The 15,027-nt window shown below is 48.2% G+C and overlaps 1 protein-coding gene across 7 annotated transcripts in view; it reads right to left on the bottom strand.

Annotated features, from left to right (window-relative positions):
- SGCD (sarcoglycan delta) overlaps nucleotides 1–15,027 on the bottom strand; it is a 1,036,820-nt gene that overhangs the window by 139,796 nt on the left and 881,997 nt on the right. For all 7 annotated transcript variants that reach the window (XM_068278312.1, XM_068278310.1, XM_068278311.1 and 4 more), the window contains 2 exons: nucleotides 5,517–5,604; nucleotides 4,092–4,211 (listed from right to left, as the gene is read on the bottom strand). In XM_068278312.1, coding sequence (XP_068134413.1) covers nucleotides 4,092–4,211; nucleotides 5,517–5,604 — 208 coding nt within the window. The remainder of the gene's footprint in view (nucleotides 1–4,091; nucleotides 4,212–5,516; nucleotides 5,605–15,027) is intronic.

Genomic DNA, 15,027 nt, shown 5'->3' with positions numbered 1-15,027 from the left:
GCATGCGCACGTAGCGCGTTACCCAATTTGCACCAAGAGGCCTATCTCAGTCTGAAGAGTGCAGCTCTCCAGGGCTGAAGTATAATGTGAGTGTTCTCCCGTCTTCAGACCTAGTGTCTGGATGCTGACCCTGGCCTGTCTGACTTCCGCTCTGTTACCAACCTCTGCTTTGTACTACTACCCGCTTGTATACCGACCTCTGCTTGTCTGAAGACTTGCTCTGTTGCCGACCCTTTGCCAATCTGAGGACCCGCTCTGTTACTCACCTTTGCCTGTATCAGAACCGGCTCCATTGCCAACCTTTGCCTGTCTAAGAACTCACTCCATTGCCGGCCTCTCCCTGTATGAAAACCCGCTCCATTGCAGACCTCTGCCTGTCTGAGAAACCGCTCTATTGCCGACCTCTGCCTGTCTGAGAAACCGCTCTATTGCTGACCTCTGCCTGTCTGAGAAACCACTCTATCTCCAACCTCTTCCTGTCTGAGAACCCGCTCTATTGCCGACCTCTGCCTATCTGAGAACCCACTCTATTGCTGACCTCTGCCTGTCTGAGAACCCGCTTTATTGCTGACCTCTGCCTGTCTGAGAACCCACTCTATTGCCGGCCTCTGCCTGTCTGAGAACCCGCTCTAATGCCGGCCTCTTCCTGTCTGAGAACCCGCTCTAATGCCGGCCTCTCCCTGTCTGAGAACCCGCTCTAATGCCGGCCTCTCCCTGTCTGAGAACCCGCTCTGTTGCTGATCCTTTGCCTATCCGAGGACCCGCTCTGTTGCTGAACCTCTGCTCTTTTCTGGACCTCGTTGGTTGAGTCACTGCACCACCAGGGTCTTCAAGGGCTCTTGCTCCTTGCTTACAGGAGGTCCATTTTCCAACTCCAGGGACCCCAGTCGCAAGTTGCAAGGGTTGCTGCCCTCAGCACTTCGTTCTCCTACAATCCAGGTACATGATAAGGATGTTTCACAAAAACTATCTTATGGGTTATCCCTCCAGTTATTGCGTTCGATACTCCACTATGGAGAGGAAAGGCTCAGGAGTCTTCCCGATCCTCGCTATGTCCCCTCATTTCACCACCTTTCCCCAGTCAAATTGCATTTTCAGGAATCGTCAGAAAGATTTCTAAGCTCTTGTGTCACTGAGTGCTTCTAAAGACGGGCACATCCATGCACATACTAATAATGAATCCGCCGGGAGATTTGGGCGCAGGGTAAAGCAGAAAAACGACCCACTATATGCCTGCACAAGCCCCGGCAGCGTGAATCACTACTCCCCCTCCAGGTCGCTGTGGATATTGGGGAAAGATGTAACTTGAGCTCAATCTTTTGATGGCCCCCAAATTAATGTCTGAGTGCCGCTATAGCTACAACTCCTATTACAGCTGATGGTGGCGCCGGCTGCACCGAAATCTCCATCCATGCTACACATGAGTCCAGACTTACGTGTGCGCAGTATGGATCTGCTCTTCTTTAAAAGTACTTGGGGGGCACTCGAGCTTCCCGAAGGCTGCCCGAGGAGGGCCGAAGACAGCTTAGATAAACCAAAGATTTGATGTTACAGTCAGGGCTTGGTCTAGCAACGGTGGAGCCCCAGGGCAAAATTAGCCCAGGGGCTCCCAAACAGACACCCCCGACAAAAAGCGGCATTAGGGGCCTTTTGTTCCATTCATATTTCCCTCCTGGGCTCCTGAGCTGGCTGTTGCCCCTCCCAACTTATCTGAGCACCCTGTTGCCCCTGCAGAGTCTTTGGCAGTGTAGTCTCTCACCTGCCCACCAGTACAGGCGAGATGCTGCTCAGTCTGCCCACCAGTACAGGTGAGATGCTGCTCAGTCTGCCCACCAGTACAGGTGAGATGCTGCTCAGTCTGCCCACCAGTACAGGTGAGATGCTGCTCAGTCTGCCCACCAGTACAGGTGAGATGCTGCTCAGTCTGCCCACCAGTACAGGTGAGATGCTGCTCAGTCTGCCCACCAGTACAGGTGAGATGCTGCTCAGTCTGTCCACCAGTACAGGTGAGATGCTGCTCAGTTTGCCCATCAGTACAGGTGAGATGCTGCTCAGTCTGCCCACCAGTACAGGTGAGATGCAGCTCAGTCTGCCCACCAGTACAGGTGAGATGCTGCTCAGTCTGCCCACCAGCACAGGTGAGATGCTGCTCAGTCTGCCCACCAGTACAGGTGAGATGCTGCTCAGTCTGCCCACCAGTACAGGTGAGATGCTGCTCAGTCTGCCCACCAGCACAGGTGAGATGCTGCTCAGTCTGCCCACCAGCACAGGTGAGATGCTGCTCAGTCTGCCCACCAGTACAGGTGAGATGCTGCTCAGTCTGCCCACCAGTACAGGTGAGATGCTGCTCAGTCTGCCCACCAGTACAGGTGAGATGCTGCTCAGTTTGCCCATCAGTACAGGTGAGATGCTGCTCAGTCTGCCCACCAGTACAGGTGAGATGCTGCTCTGCCAAAGACTCTGCAGAGGCCCCGGGGAGCAACAGTTAAGATGGGGAGACACCTTGGGGGCCCCTAGAGGCTCTGGGGCGATTGCCCCCTTTGCCTCTATGGTAGCACCGGCCCTGGTTACAGAAACCACAACTTTACATAGATACATATTTATTATAGAACCTTGTCCATAGATGGAGAACCAAGCCCACTGAGTGGAGAAATACCACCTGATTCACTTTTTTCTCACATTATTATAATTTTTTAGTTATATAGTGCCAACATTTTCCATTTCTCTGCACATAGCACTAAACAAATAGTGGGGAACATAAATAGATACATGAAAGGTTCCAAACTCTCTACAAATACAGATAAAGTGGATGGTTTGAGACATCACCAATACTAGTACAGGTTCACGTGATAAATGACATGACACTAGGAGGAGGTCCTTGCCCTTGTAACATTACAATCTAGAACTGCCGTGGGCAAACTACGGCCTGCGGGCGCTATGAAGCTGGACAGTCTATAGAGGGACGGCTTCTGTTCCTCTCCCCTTCTCCCTCCCGACATCGTTATAATGAAACGTGCGGAACACGTACAGGATGGCCAACTCACACGTTCACACTCTCCAGCGGCAATATCCATGGGAACGGTGGCGTCCTGCGATCTGCCATCATTACTTAGCAGCGTGTCACATGACGCTGCCATTGCCATGGAGGTTGCCGCTAAGTCTCAGAGGGTGGGTTATAACCAATCCTAGCCTGCATTGTTCTGCTGGGAGGGGGGGGGGAGGAAGTAGCAGCGAGAGGCCCGATCCTTACAAAGTTTCTCCTAATGTCTCCATTCCTCTGCCCTCTAGATCAGGGATGGGCAACCCCTGGGCAGAGGAATGGAGACATTTGGGAAGGAGACACAGGGGTTAGCAGATGAGGCAGTGAACCTCATATAGCAAATTATAGGCTTGTCTGAATAGGTGTGTTTTGAGAGAATGTTTGCAGATTTCTAGGCTCGGAGCACGATGGACCGCTACATCCATGCACACTGCAGGTACTCATTAAAGAGACACTGAAGCGAAAAAAAACGTATGATATAATGATTTGTATGTGTAGTACAGCTAAGAGATACAACATTAGGAGCAGAGACATGTTTAATATTGATTACAGTACAGGAAGAGTTAAGAAACTCCAGTTGTTCTCTTTGCAAAAGAGCCATTGAGTTCCACGACTTTCAAAGTCGCAGAGAGCTCTGTCTTCTGAAGCTTGTTATCTTAACTGTCAGTTACAGTATTTCCTTTTTCTCTCCAGAGGACAGGTCAATAGTTCGCTTGCCTGCTCTGTAAAAACATTTAGAATGCTGAGTAGTGTATAAACTGAAAATATTAGAGAATGATGCAATGTTATAAAAAAACACTATATAACTGAAAATAAATATATGAGAATATTTTCTTTGCTACTAATGTTCTAGTAATTATCCGTACTACACAACCAATTCATTAGATTATATATTTTTTTTTTTCACTTCAGAGTGTTTTTAACCATTCACTGAAAACATGTTTCTAGAAGTTGCTGTTAACCAGCCACTGACCAGCTGTTAACCTGAACTGAACAAAAAACTCTAAAGTATTACGACAAAGAGGTCGCCATTGAGATAAATAAAACTCACCCAATACTCGTAACCGGTCTGCTCCCACCACCACCTCCTTGTCATCTGCTGAGAAGAGAAGCTTGCCTTCATTGGATGTTACCTCCAGGCTCTTCCCTCGTGCCTGAATGCGGTCTGATCCTGCCGAGGAAGGAGAGCAGTAACACTGTTATGCAATGCAATCTAACCTGTGGCTCTGGTGTAAAACGATCGTCTTCCCCGCTGACTGTCACGGTGAGAAATAACCTCATTACTGCAAAACTCCAGGCAAATACAGGGAAAAACAACAACTCTCCTTATTGTCTATTCACCGACTACCCACTAAACTCGCTCACCCGTAATCTTTATACCAAAAGAGGATTTATGATCCATTAAATTAAAATACCCAAAAATTAGATCAGTTCTGTTGATTCAATTTTAGGATTATTTCCCCCCTTTGTTGTGATTTGCTATCACCATGTCGATCTGCCTAAACAACGGCTTTGAGTCTTGGCAGGAGTGTCTAGAATCTCTTATTGAGGTATGGTCCGATGTAAAGATGGCCATACATACAAGGTGGTGACTTGGCGGCCGATCGACCATCCGATTCGATTATTATCGAATCGGATGAAAATTGGCACCGCCAAGTGCACGGCTGATCAACGATGCAACCAATTTCGGGCCAAAATTAGTTGCATGTATCGATGATATGCTGCAAGATGTAGGGGCGACTTGCTCGATCGGGTGCGCCGTGGTAACGGCATGCGATATCGGGACATGCAATGGAACCCCCATCCCTGCCCCCCCAATGTAAAATGCCCCCCCCCCCCCAAGTATATTTTACCTGTCCATGTCCGCCGCTGGCTCCGTCTTAATAAACACGTCCCCATGTATACCCCGGTAACCACTTGGGGCACGTGTATGGAGACAGAGCCACTGACGGACATGGACAAGTAACGTATACTGCACCAAGCAGGAACATTTTACATTGGGGGGGAGAGAGGGCAGCGAGACGGTGGATAGGGCATCACGCACGGCCGAGCATGTGTAGTATGCCCGAATTGGAGTAAGTTCAGTGGACCCTAGTGTAGGATCGCAGTGGCTCAGGAGGACGTCCAGGGAGCCAAAGGTCTGAGGGGAGCTGGAGAGAGCCCCAGGTATCTATACATTTTCACAGCTAGGGAGATCCAAGCAATTCTGAGTTGATGCAGGATTGTGTCAATAATAAATGCAAATTTATGCAGCTCGGAAAATGGGCCAATAGAATCCCACCAAGGTGAAATTCGATGGGTCCAATTTCCAGCTGCATAAGTTTCCATTAGTAATTTGCATCATCCTGCATCAATTCAGGAACTATTTGAATCTCATGGAGCATCCCTATTCACAACATTTCTTGCAAACCAGTTGAAATTTGAAATCAGGCCCGCGGGGAACCTCCTATCTGCTGCTGATCTCCATCATGCTTACCTGTGACCAGCTGCGTGACGGGCCTCATGTCCTCGTTGAGAATATTGACAGTGATATTTCGATCCGACTGGAGATACAAGGAACTCCCCTGCAGAAATGACAGAAGACAACGGACGTTAATTCCTGGAATATTAATGTGTGCGCGTGTGGCGTGCTTGCGTGTGCGCGGGGAGCGCCGGGAGAGCGAAGACGAGCCTTATAATTGCCTCCGCGTCTCCTCCATCTGGCCATCTCTCTGTTAGTAACAGTAATCCATCAATGGGACCTTGATAGGATGTGTCAGTATCCCAGTCTCTCCATTACATGTGTAATCAGAGCGCTGATGCCGGATGATAGTGCGTGCTTTTATGACATGTATACAGCCAGGTACAGGGAGATAGATGCCGGGAGATGTCACCGACTGTATCTCAATATAACACTGGCGGCCAGATGTAACCTCTGGGACCGAGGCAATCAAGAGACGGCTTGTGGGAGATTACTAAGGCGGCCGAACGCTCGGAGAGCCTCGAAGACGCCAGGCTAAGGTCGCGGCACTAGGATGTATGAACTGCTCAGCTGAAACATTAAATACACCTGCCTAATGTCTGTAGATCCCCCTTGTGCTGTGAGACCGTTCCGACTGGCTGATGCGTGGATGCCACAAAACCACGGAAGGCATCCTGTGTTACCTGGCTCTAAGACATTAGTAGCAGATCCTATAAAGCAACACACACAAACAATGGTCCTCCGATGTCCTCCCGTTGAAGTTATTTGACCAACTGGTCAAATATACCTTCGGGAGTCCTCAGAAGGCTTCAGAAGTACTCACGTCGTTGAGTACTTCTGCAAACGAGCGGGTCCCTACCGCACACTCGAGACCTCAGGCTCACGCATGCGCAGTATGGAGCTGCCTGTCTTAGGAACCAGTGACCACTCAGGGACACAAGTGTTTCTGAAGCCTTCTGAGCAGGGGGCGGATTTGCCAGAAGGCACTGTAGGCGTGTGCCTACGGGCGGGCCGTGTGTGACGGGGGGGCCCACTGGCTGCTTAAAGTGCCCCCGCCATTCCTCTCCCTCCCCTCTACAGAGTAGGGAGTGGAGCATGTAGGTTACCAGATGTCCCCAGCCATGGCAGGCCTCAGCCCAGTAAAGCAGTTCCCTCCCTCCCTCTGCCGAGTGGTGAGCAGCAGAGCAGTTATCGCTGGCACGTCGGAAGCCAGTGAGATTCCTCCGATGTAACACTCCGCTCGCTACTCTGCTGAGGGAGGGAGGGAACTTCTGGGAACATCTGGCTATATTTAGGGAGGGGGGGGGGGCACGTCTGGCTACCTATTGGTGTGGAGGGGGGCACATTTCACTGTCTATGGGGGGAGGGGACAAGGGGGGGCATACCTGGCTATTTATGGGGGAGGGGGGAGATAAGGCACATCTGACTATAGCGATGAAAGGGGGGCACATCTGAATATTGATAGGGAGGGAAATGGTGCACATCTGAGTATGGTGGTGGTGGTGGTGGTGGTGGTGGTGGGGGGGGGGGGCATCTGACTAGTTAAATAGGGCACATCTGGCCACATTTATTTCTGAACATTACAGGCTACCACATTTACAGCTGATATTTACAGTAGGTAGTAGAAATCTGACATTACCGACAAGTTTTGAGATAGCAAGCACTACCGAATAGAGGTACCAGGGAAATACAATCATACACACTTGTCCTAAGGACTTTGCCCTATGGGTACATAAAAAGTCTTATAACTTTTATTATCACAAAACCTAATTGGTTAAAAATGAGTAGTTCATGTGAGTGAACAAACTCCCTGTGCGGGTCTTAAATTAAGACTACCAATATACACGTTGCGGGGGTCCTGGCTTATCCCCCTCCACTTTACGTCACATAAAAAGTGGGGTGTAGCTATCCCGCAGTTGTAATTGGTATATTACACAGATAAAAATGTATGTGGAGCTTGGAGGGTCACCACCAGTTGACAGATTAATCACTGGAGGTGTACTCATAGTCGTGCAAGCTCATCACATACATGTGGTGCTAACTAGGAGAATGAATCGAAAATTATTTACACAAACTGTGCACAGTGCTGTATATGAACTTTGACATGGTCATGTTTCACCAGACGGCTTCATCAGAAAGTGCTATACAAATATACAGTAACACCCAATCACCCTATATACACATTATTCACATTTACATCATCCCCCCATATGTTAGCTGCCCCAGTCAGAGCCCCAGTCAGAGTAATATACCAATTACAACTGCGGGATAGCTACACCCCACTTTTTATGTGACGTAAAGTGGAGGGGGATAAGCCAGGACCCCCGCAACGTGTATATTGGTAGTCTTAATTTAAGACCCGCACAGGGAGTTTGTTCACTCACATGAACTACTCATTTTTAACCAATTAGGTTTTGTGATAAAAGTTATACACACTTGTCCTAAGGACTTTGCCCTATGGGTACATAAAAAGTCTTATAAGTTTTGAGATAGTCCATCTCTCCATAGGGGATTCTCAGCATGGCCTTTATTGTTTATAAAGACACTCCCTGAAAAAGATTTATACAAAGATGCTGGCCAGCCTCCCTGCTTACCGTGCACTTTTTTTGGCAGTTGGACGGAGAAACTGCCATTCACTAAGTCCATTTTTGAAAAAAAAGAAATCCCTGTGAATCCCCCATGAGAAGATGGGCTAGTCCAAAACCTGCCGGTTCTGTCAGATTTCTACTACCTACAGCAACATAGGAGAAAAGCAATGTATGGCTTATTTTACTGTCGAAGAAACATACTTCTTAATTGTATATGTTTACAAATATTTTACATTTTAAGATTTTCGCGACAGAGGTCCTAGTTGCCTGGCAGCCCTGCTGATCTATTTGGCTGCAGTAGTGTCTGAATCACACCAGAAACCAGCATGCAGATAATCTCTGAAACTGCTGATCACCCCGTAAAGCAATTGAAACCGAAGGACAACTCAAATGATCGTTATTTCACCATACGCTCCCTTTCTATGGCCCACATTAATGACAGGTTTGCTTCAGAAAATGATCAAGTTCTCCTTGAGCATCTTAATTCCCCAGAACAGGGTCTCCCGCAGCTAGGCCTCGCGGTCACACGAGTGACTGCCGGCAGAGAGCAGATGTCTGGGCGGCCGGTATCGGTTTATCAGTCAGAGACGGTCGCTTGCGCAGATGGTGATCTCGCTGACCCGCTCTGTCTGTATAAATCTTTATCATTAACCTGCCAGCGAGGAAGCTGTAAAGACTGTTTATGCACACAGTGATGCGTGGCATACGTTTTCCGTCTTCGCTATCCTCCGGCTATCCGCTGACAACCGTACCGGCGAGCTGACGGCTAATCAACGGCCTCATAATCTGTCCCCAAGGCGGTCTTATTTTACCCAATCAGCTGGCAAAAAACGATAAGCAATGGAAGGGAACAAACGTTGGTAGTTTGTCAGAAAGTTTTCGGTCCTTGCGTGGAAAGAGCAGTTCTGTGCGCATTTTCTTCTGCTGAATAAAAATGGGATGAGGCCTGGGAGCAACTACAGATCACAGGGGAGGGTTGGTTAAGGTTAGGCATGGGGGGAGGGTGTTTGTGTGGGAGGGGACAGAGTTAGACCTTAGGGGAAGAGTTGGTTATAGTTAGGCGTCAAGTAGGGTACATGTGTGGGAGGGGACAGTTAGCGTTAGGCCTCAGGGGGAGGGTTGGTTAAGGTTAGGCGTGGGGGGAGGGTGTATGTGTGGGCGGGGACAGTTAGAGTTAGGCCTCAGATTTACAGCTCAGGAGCCTATAGGCACATAATCTCTGGTGCCCTAAACCCCGCCCATTAACACAGGTCACACCCCTTAATGCACGCCCCCTTTTCTTAGGGGGTGGCTGGGTCTGGTTGCAGGCTGGGTCTGGTAGCAGGGTCTGGATGGCTGGGGCAGGGTGCAGGCTTGGTCTGGGTGCAGGGTGACTGGGTCTAGGTGCAGGGTGGCTGCGGCAGAGTGCAGGCTGGGTCTGGGTGCAGGGAGGCTGGGTCTGGGTGCAGGGTGGCTGGGTCTGGGGCAAGGTGCAGGCTGGATATGAGTGCACGGTGCGGGCTGGATTTGAGTGCAGGGTGCTGGCTGGGTCTGAGTGCAGGCTGGGTCTGAGTGCAGAGTAGCTGGGGCAGGGAAACAGTAAATTCGGGCGCCTGAGGCTAGTGGACAAATCGGGCGCCGCCATTCACTCCTATAATAAATATCGTTTAATGGGCGCCCGATAGGAAAAAAGGGCGCCGGTGAAAAATAACGTTTTAAAAGCGGCGCCCGGAGACTTAATGTTTTATTACTGCTTCTCATGATTACACATTATTTAATGATTTATACATTTTTAAATATTATTTTTAAACGAAAAACAGTACAATATTTTTTTCAAACATTATTTTTAAACGAAAAAAAGTACATTTTTTTTACATTATTTTTAAACGAAAAAACCAACAGGGGGGTCTTAGGTTTAGGCACCAACAGGGGGGTCTTAGGTTTAGGCACCAACAGGGGGGGTCTTAGGTTTAGGCACCAACAGGGGGTCTTAGGTTTGAGGCACCAAAAGGGGGGTCTTAGGTTTAGGCACCAACAGGGGGGTCTTAGGTTTAGGCACCAACAGGGGGGTCTTAGGTTTAGGCACCAACAGGGGGGTCTTAGGTTTAGGCAACAACAGGGGGGTCTTAGGTTTAGGCACCAACAGGGGGGTCTTAGGTTTAGGCACTAACAGGGGGGTCTAGGGGTAGGTACAGGGAGGGTTACTTAGGCACCAACAGGGGGGGTCTTAGGTTTAGGCATCAACAGGGGGGTCTAGGGGTTAGGGGTAGGTACAGGGAGGGTTACTTAGTAATTTTTTTTTTTTAACGTTATTATACGTTTCAGTATTTAAACGAAAGATTAACGTTTTTACAATTGCCGATTTAATGCACATTATTTAATGATTTATAACTTTAAAAAACATTAATTTTAAACGAAATACAGTACAATACATTTTTAAACGTTATCCATGCTTATCGTTAAAAACCCGGCGCCCTTTTTTCCCAGCGCCCCTTTTTAACGTACGCCTGGGGCAGGGTGTATGGGTCTGTGTGCAGGGTGGCTGGGTCTGGGTGCAGGAGGCTGGGTCTGAGGGCAGGCTGGCTGGGTCTGTGTGCAGGGTGGCTGGGTATGGGGGCAGGCTGGGTCTGGGGGCAGGGTGTGTATGGGTGCAGGGGTAGCGGGCAGGCATGGGCTGAAATTCGGCTTCGAATCGCTGGCATGTCGGATTCCGGTGAGTCTTCTCATACCTAACGCTCCACTCACACTTTGCAGAGAGGGAGGGAGGGAAGGGCACTAACGAGCCGCCTCTCACAGATGGCCCTGCCTGTAGGCACGTGCCTTGGATGCCTATGGGTAAATCTGGCCCTGGGAGGGTGCATTTGTGGGAGGGGACAGTTAGAGTTAGGCCTTAAAGGGGAGGGTTGGTTAGAGTTAGGTGTGGGGGAAGGGTGCATGTGTGGGAGGGGACAGTTAGAGTTAGGCCTCAGGGGGAGGGTTCGGTGCGATAGTAGGGTTAGGTTTAGATATGGTAAAATATCAGTACTTAATACCAATATTTTACGATCCTTCTTTACACTTTACTAGTAGAATATTGGTACACTTACCGATGTTCTATCTATCGGCTTTCCTGGGACGCCCACATTTCCAAGCACTTTTTATTATGTACGCCAATAAAAATGCCTACAGCCATTAAACTGCGAACATGCGGTCCGGTTAGTTTAGATAGTTTTAGCGATAAGTTTGTTATACTAATCTCATAGAATCCCTCTCTTGCCTTCTCCACTGCCCAAATCCCTGCAGAAGGGCCGCTTCACACTTGTCTTAGAAACGTATCCGTGGGATACTTTTTTAAAGCTCTGCAGAAACGCTGGAAGTAGATCCTATGTTAAAAATAGGAGCCGCTCCCACCCGTGCAAAAACACGGATCGCGCACGCAGGGGCATAACTAGAAATCACTGGGCCCTCCTGCAAAACGTTGGATGGGGCCCCTTCCCCCCCACTTTCTGCACAGGTAAACTGAGAACCAATGTTAATCAGTTGCTAGTGCAAACTTGTCTGTGTTTTCCCCATGCAGATAAAAACAGACAGCAGTGAAGCACTGCATGCATTTTCTCTATCAATTACAGTAGTTTTCAGTGATACAACGTGCATGTTTTCACACATACAGACACATGTGGTGTGCAAAAAACGCTTACAGAAAAACGCACACAGAAAACTGACAGATGAGTGTGCTCCCAGCCTCAGCTTATTACACTCACTCTGTCCATCTCTGATGGAGCAGAACTGGCTCTGCAGAATCTTTAAGCATCACTACTGTACACAGCGCTTGGTGAGGGCACAGGGCGTAGCTGTACACAAGAGCCTGCTGCACACTGAATAGAGACTGTCTACAAATCTTTGTATGATTTCTTATCAGTGGCTGAGCAGATGCAGTCATTAGAACAATTGTGCAGAGAGCAGAAAGCTTTTCTTTTCTGCACCCTTAGTTGTCACTCTCTCAGAACAGGGAAAAAAAACTTCTCCCCATACAAGGCCCCCTGCAGTTTCTAGCCCCCCCTGCAGCTGAATCCCTTGTAGGTTCTATTATTACGCCCCCCGGGCACACGGATCCGCGTTGCATGGAAAGAAACCGTAGCGGAGCGTCTGGATTTTACACTTTTTCCCGGACTGGACGGGAAAACAATACGTGTCCAATGCAAGCCTATGAGAATGGACCCTGTCAGCTCTCACTAGGCTAGTCGTCGCATCTGCATCGCCCCTTTTGGCGCATCTTGTCGCCGCTGTGATGTCATACTCACGCGCCCTGACGTCCTTCACTGATGCTCAGTCCATTTTGAAGAGCCCGAAGGCTGACAGAAGCATGGGGAATCTCCATTGGGCTGCAATAGACGAATGGGAATCCTCAGCAACAGAGAGAATTCTCGTACGGGGCGACGCTGCGGACACGGAACGGCCGGGTGTATTTGCGCAAAGAGGATGCAGAATGGGCGGAACGTGTTCTGTTTCTGTTCTGCATCCGCACAAGTGTGGACCGGCCCTAAGGATGGACACTGGTGGAGAAGGGAAGGGGCAGGGAGAGAAAACGCTTGTTGCAACTCTCTGCACTCTGGTACATTGGCGAGGGCTACAAAGGGATGTCAAGGGGGAGAGTTGCAGAGCTGCCCACTTTGCATGGGCTTGAATATAAATCTAGATTTACTATATCAGACCCATTTTTTTGCTCAGAAAATCTCGTTTTTTTATTTGTGTAGATATGGTTTGCTTGTTTTTTGGTGCCGGTAGGATCTGATTGTGAATCACCTCGAGGATTTACACCTCGGAATAAAGATTACACTGATAGGCAGGGGTTAAAGGGTTAATACACTTAAGTTTGGCTCAATCGTCTTAAAATAAGCTCTAATCGATAATACCACGCACGCGTGATATTGATTTAAGCCCTTTTTAAAAGCCCAAGTTCAGAAACATTTTTTTAATAGACATTTGACATGACATGAATTTAAATTAAGTATACATGCACATGTTTTGTCATACACACACACAGACAGAGACACACACATAGTACACACACACCACACACATATAAGCACACACACTACACACACACACACACACACACACACACACACACACACACAGATAGAGACACACACATAGTACACACACACCACACACATATAAGCACATATAAGCACACACACACACACACACACACACACACACACACACACACACACACACACACACACAGACAGACAGACAGAGACACACACATAGTACACACACTACACACACAGAGAGAGATACACACATTCACACACAGACACACACACCAGTCTCAAAGACACACACCCCCAGGCCCGGATTTACATCACAGCAGCCTATAGGCACATATGTCCGGCACCCTAGACTCCGCCCTCCATAAGCCTACAAATACCCATCGAACCGCACCGCAAGTGTGCTGAGAGGCAGGGCCGGATTTCTGGGAAGGTCACAGAGGCCAAGGCCTAGGGCGATAAAAATTAGCAGGGCGCAGGACTTGGAGAGATAAGAGGTCACATGTCAAAGTAAATCACCTCTCCTGCTTTGCTCTGGTCTGCCTGAATTCCAGAGATCCCTGCATCTCTCTTACTTGTGCAAAGTGTGTGTTATGGCAGTCAGCATCTGCTGTTACCTGTATGATGAGAGGGGACAAACAATCTGCTGTGAGAAGAAAAATATATGGGCTCAAGTAGCAGAACTCTTGAGTTCCGATTAGTTTTTTTCATTCAGCACGCATTCACTCACGGGAAGGAATTAGCAGCTCTCCCCCTCCCTGACTGATGTTAGTTTATTACTAGTAGGTCAATGCTGTTAAAGACCTCAGACTTGTCAAATTTATGGCTTTTTTTTCCTCCTAGAGAATGACAACAACATTCTTTGTCCTGCAGTTTAACTCTTTCCTGGCATTTTTTGCCAGCAAAGTACTGTGTTAGCCATCAGTGAAAGCAGGATGATTTGAAACAGAATGACAACTGTGTTACATTTATTTACATTTACAAAACAATCAATGGATCTCCTGCTGACTGTATATATAGCTGTGTGCCTAACATCTTGTACACAATACACAGTCTGAAGACGGCTCTCACTGTTTTTCTTTTGGTTAGCCAATAAAAAGTGTTATTCTGTTACAAAACTTCCTGCTGACTGATTTTAAGATCTGTCTTAAGTGCTAAATTGTCACTGTGTAAAGTACACCTGAGCTTATGCTGGGTACACACAATGCAATTTTCTGACAGATTTACAGTCACATCGACTATTTCCAACATGTCCGATATGCTTTCCAATCAATTTTCTGAATGTTTTTTCATAGAAGTGAACAGCAAATTGATCGAAAAATTCAAATTAGATCAGACATGATGGAAATAATCGACCTGACAGTAAATCTGTCAGAAAACTGCATCATGTGTACCTAGCATTACACTACATATATGCCAGTGTGTGTAGTGTCGGATCCTTCTACTTACCTGGTCTCTGTTTTGGATGGGCTTCTCTCCATTGCACTGCTCTGTCCAGTTTGTGGCTCTGACTACAGCTAGTCGCACAGAGCACAAAGAAGCAGCGATGTCCACTGGGGCTCCTTGTGATTTTGCACTCCTGTATGCATGTGTACAGGAGCCGAGGGAGTGTTATGGGTATGTGTACTTGACAAGTGCTGCTGAGTGCTCATACATGAGCATCATTTCTGAAGTATGCAAGCCCAGAACACTATCGCCTGCTGTGCATGCAGACAGGAGAGCAAAATTACATGGAGTGGACAGAGCATGCACTGCTTCTTTGTTGAACAGGCAGGGCCGGGCCGAGGCACAGGCTGGAGAGGCTCCAACCTCAGGGCGCAGTGTAGGAGGGGGCGCACAATTCATTCAGCTGTCATTCCCAATTGTGTTTGAAGCAGAAAGAAATAAGAAAAGGAGATACATGGCAGTGACTGCAGCCAGATA

This window comes from Hyperolius riggenbachi, chromosome 3 (assembly GCF_040937935.1).
Source record: "Hyperolius riggenbachi isolate aHypRig1 chromosome 3, aHypRig1.pri, whole genome shotgun sequence".
Taxonomy (NCBI): Eukaryota; Metazoa; Chordata; class Amphibia; order Anura; family Hyperoliidae; genus Hyperolius; species Hyperolius riggenbachi.
The sequence above is the reverse complement of the archived record's forward strand: the minus strand, read 5'-3'. Positions and strand labels throughout refer to the sequence as shown.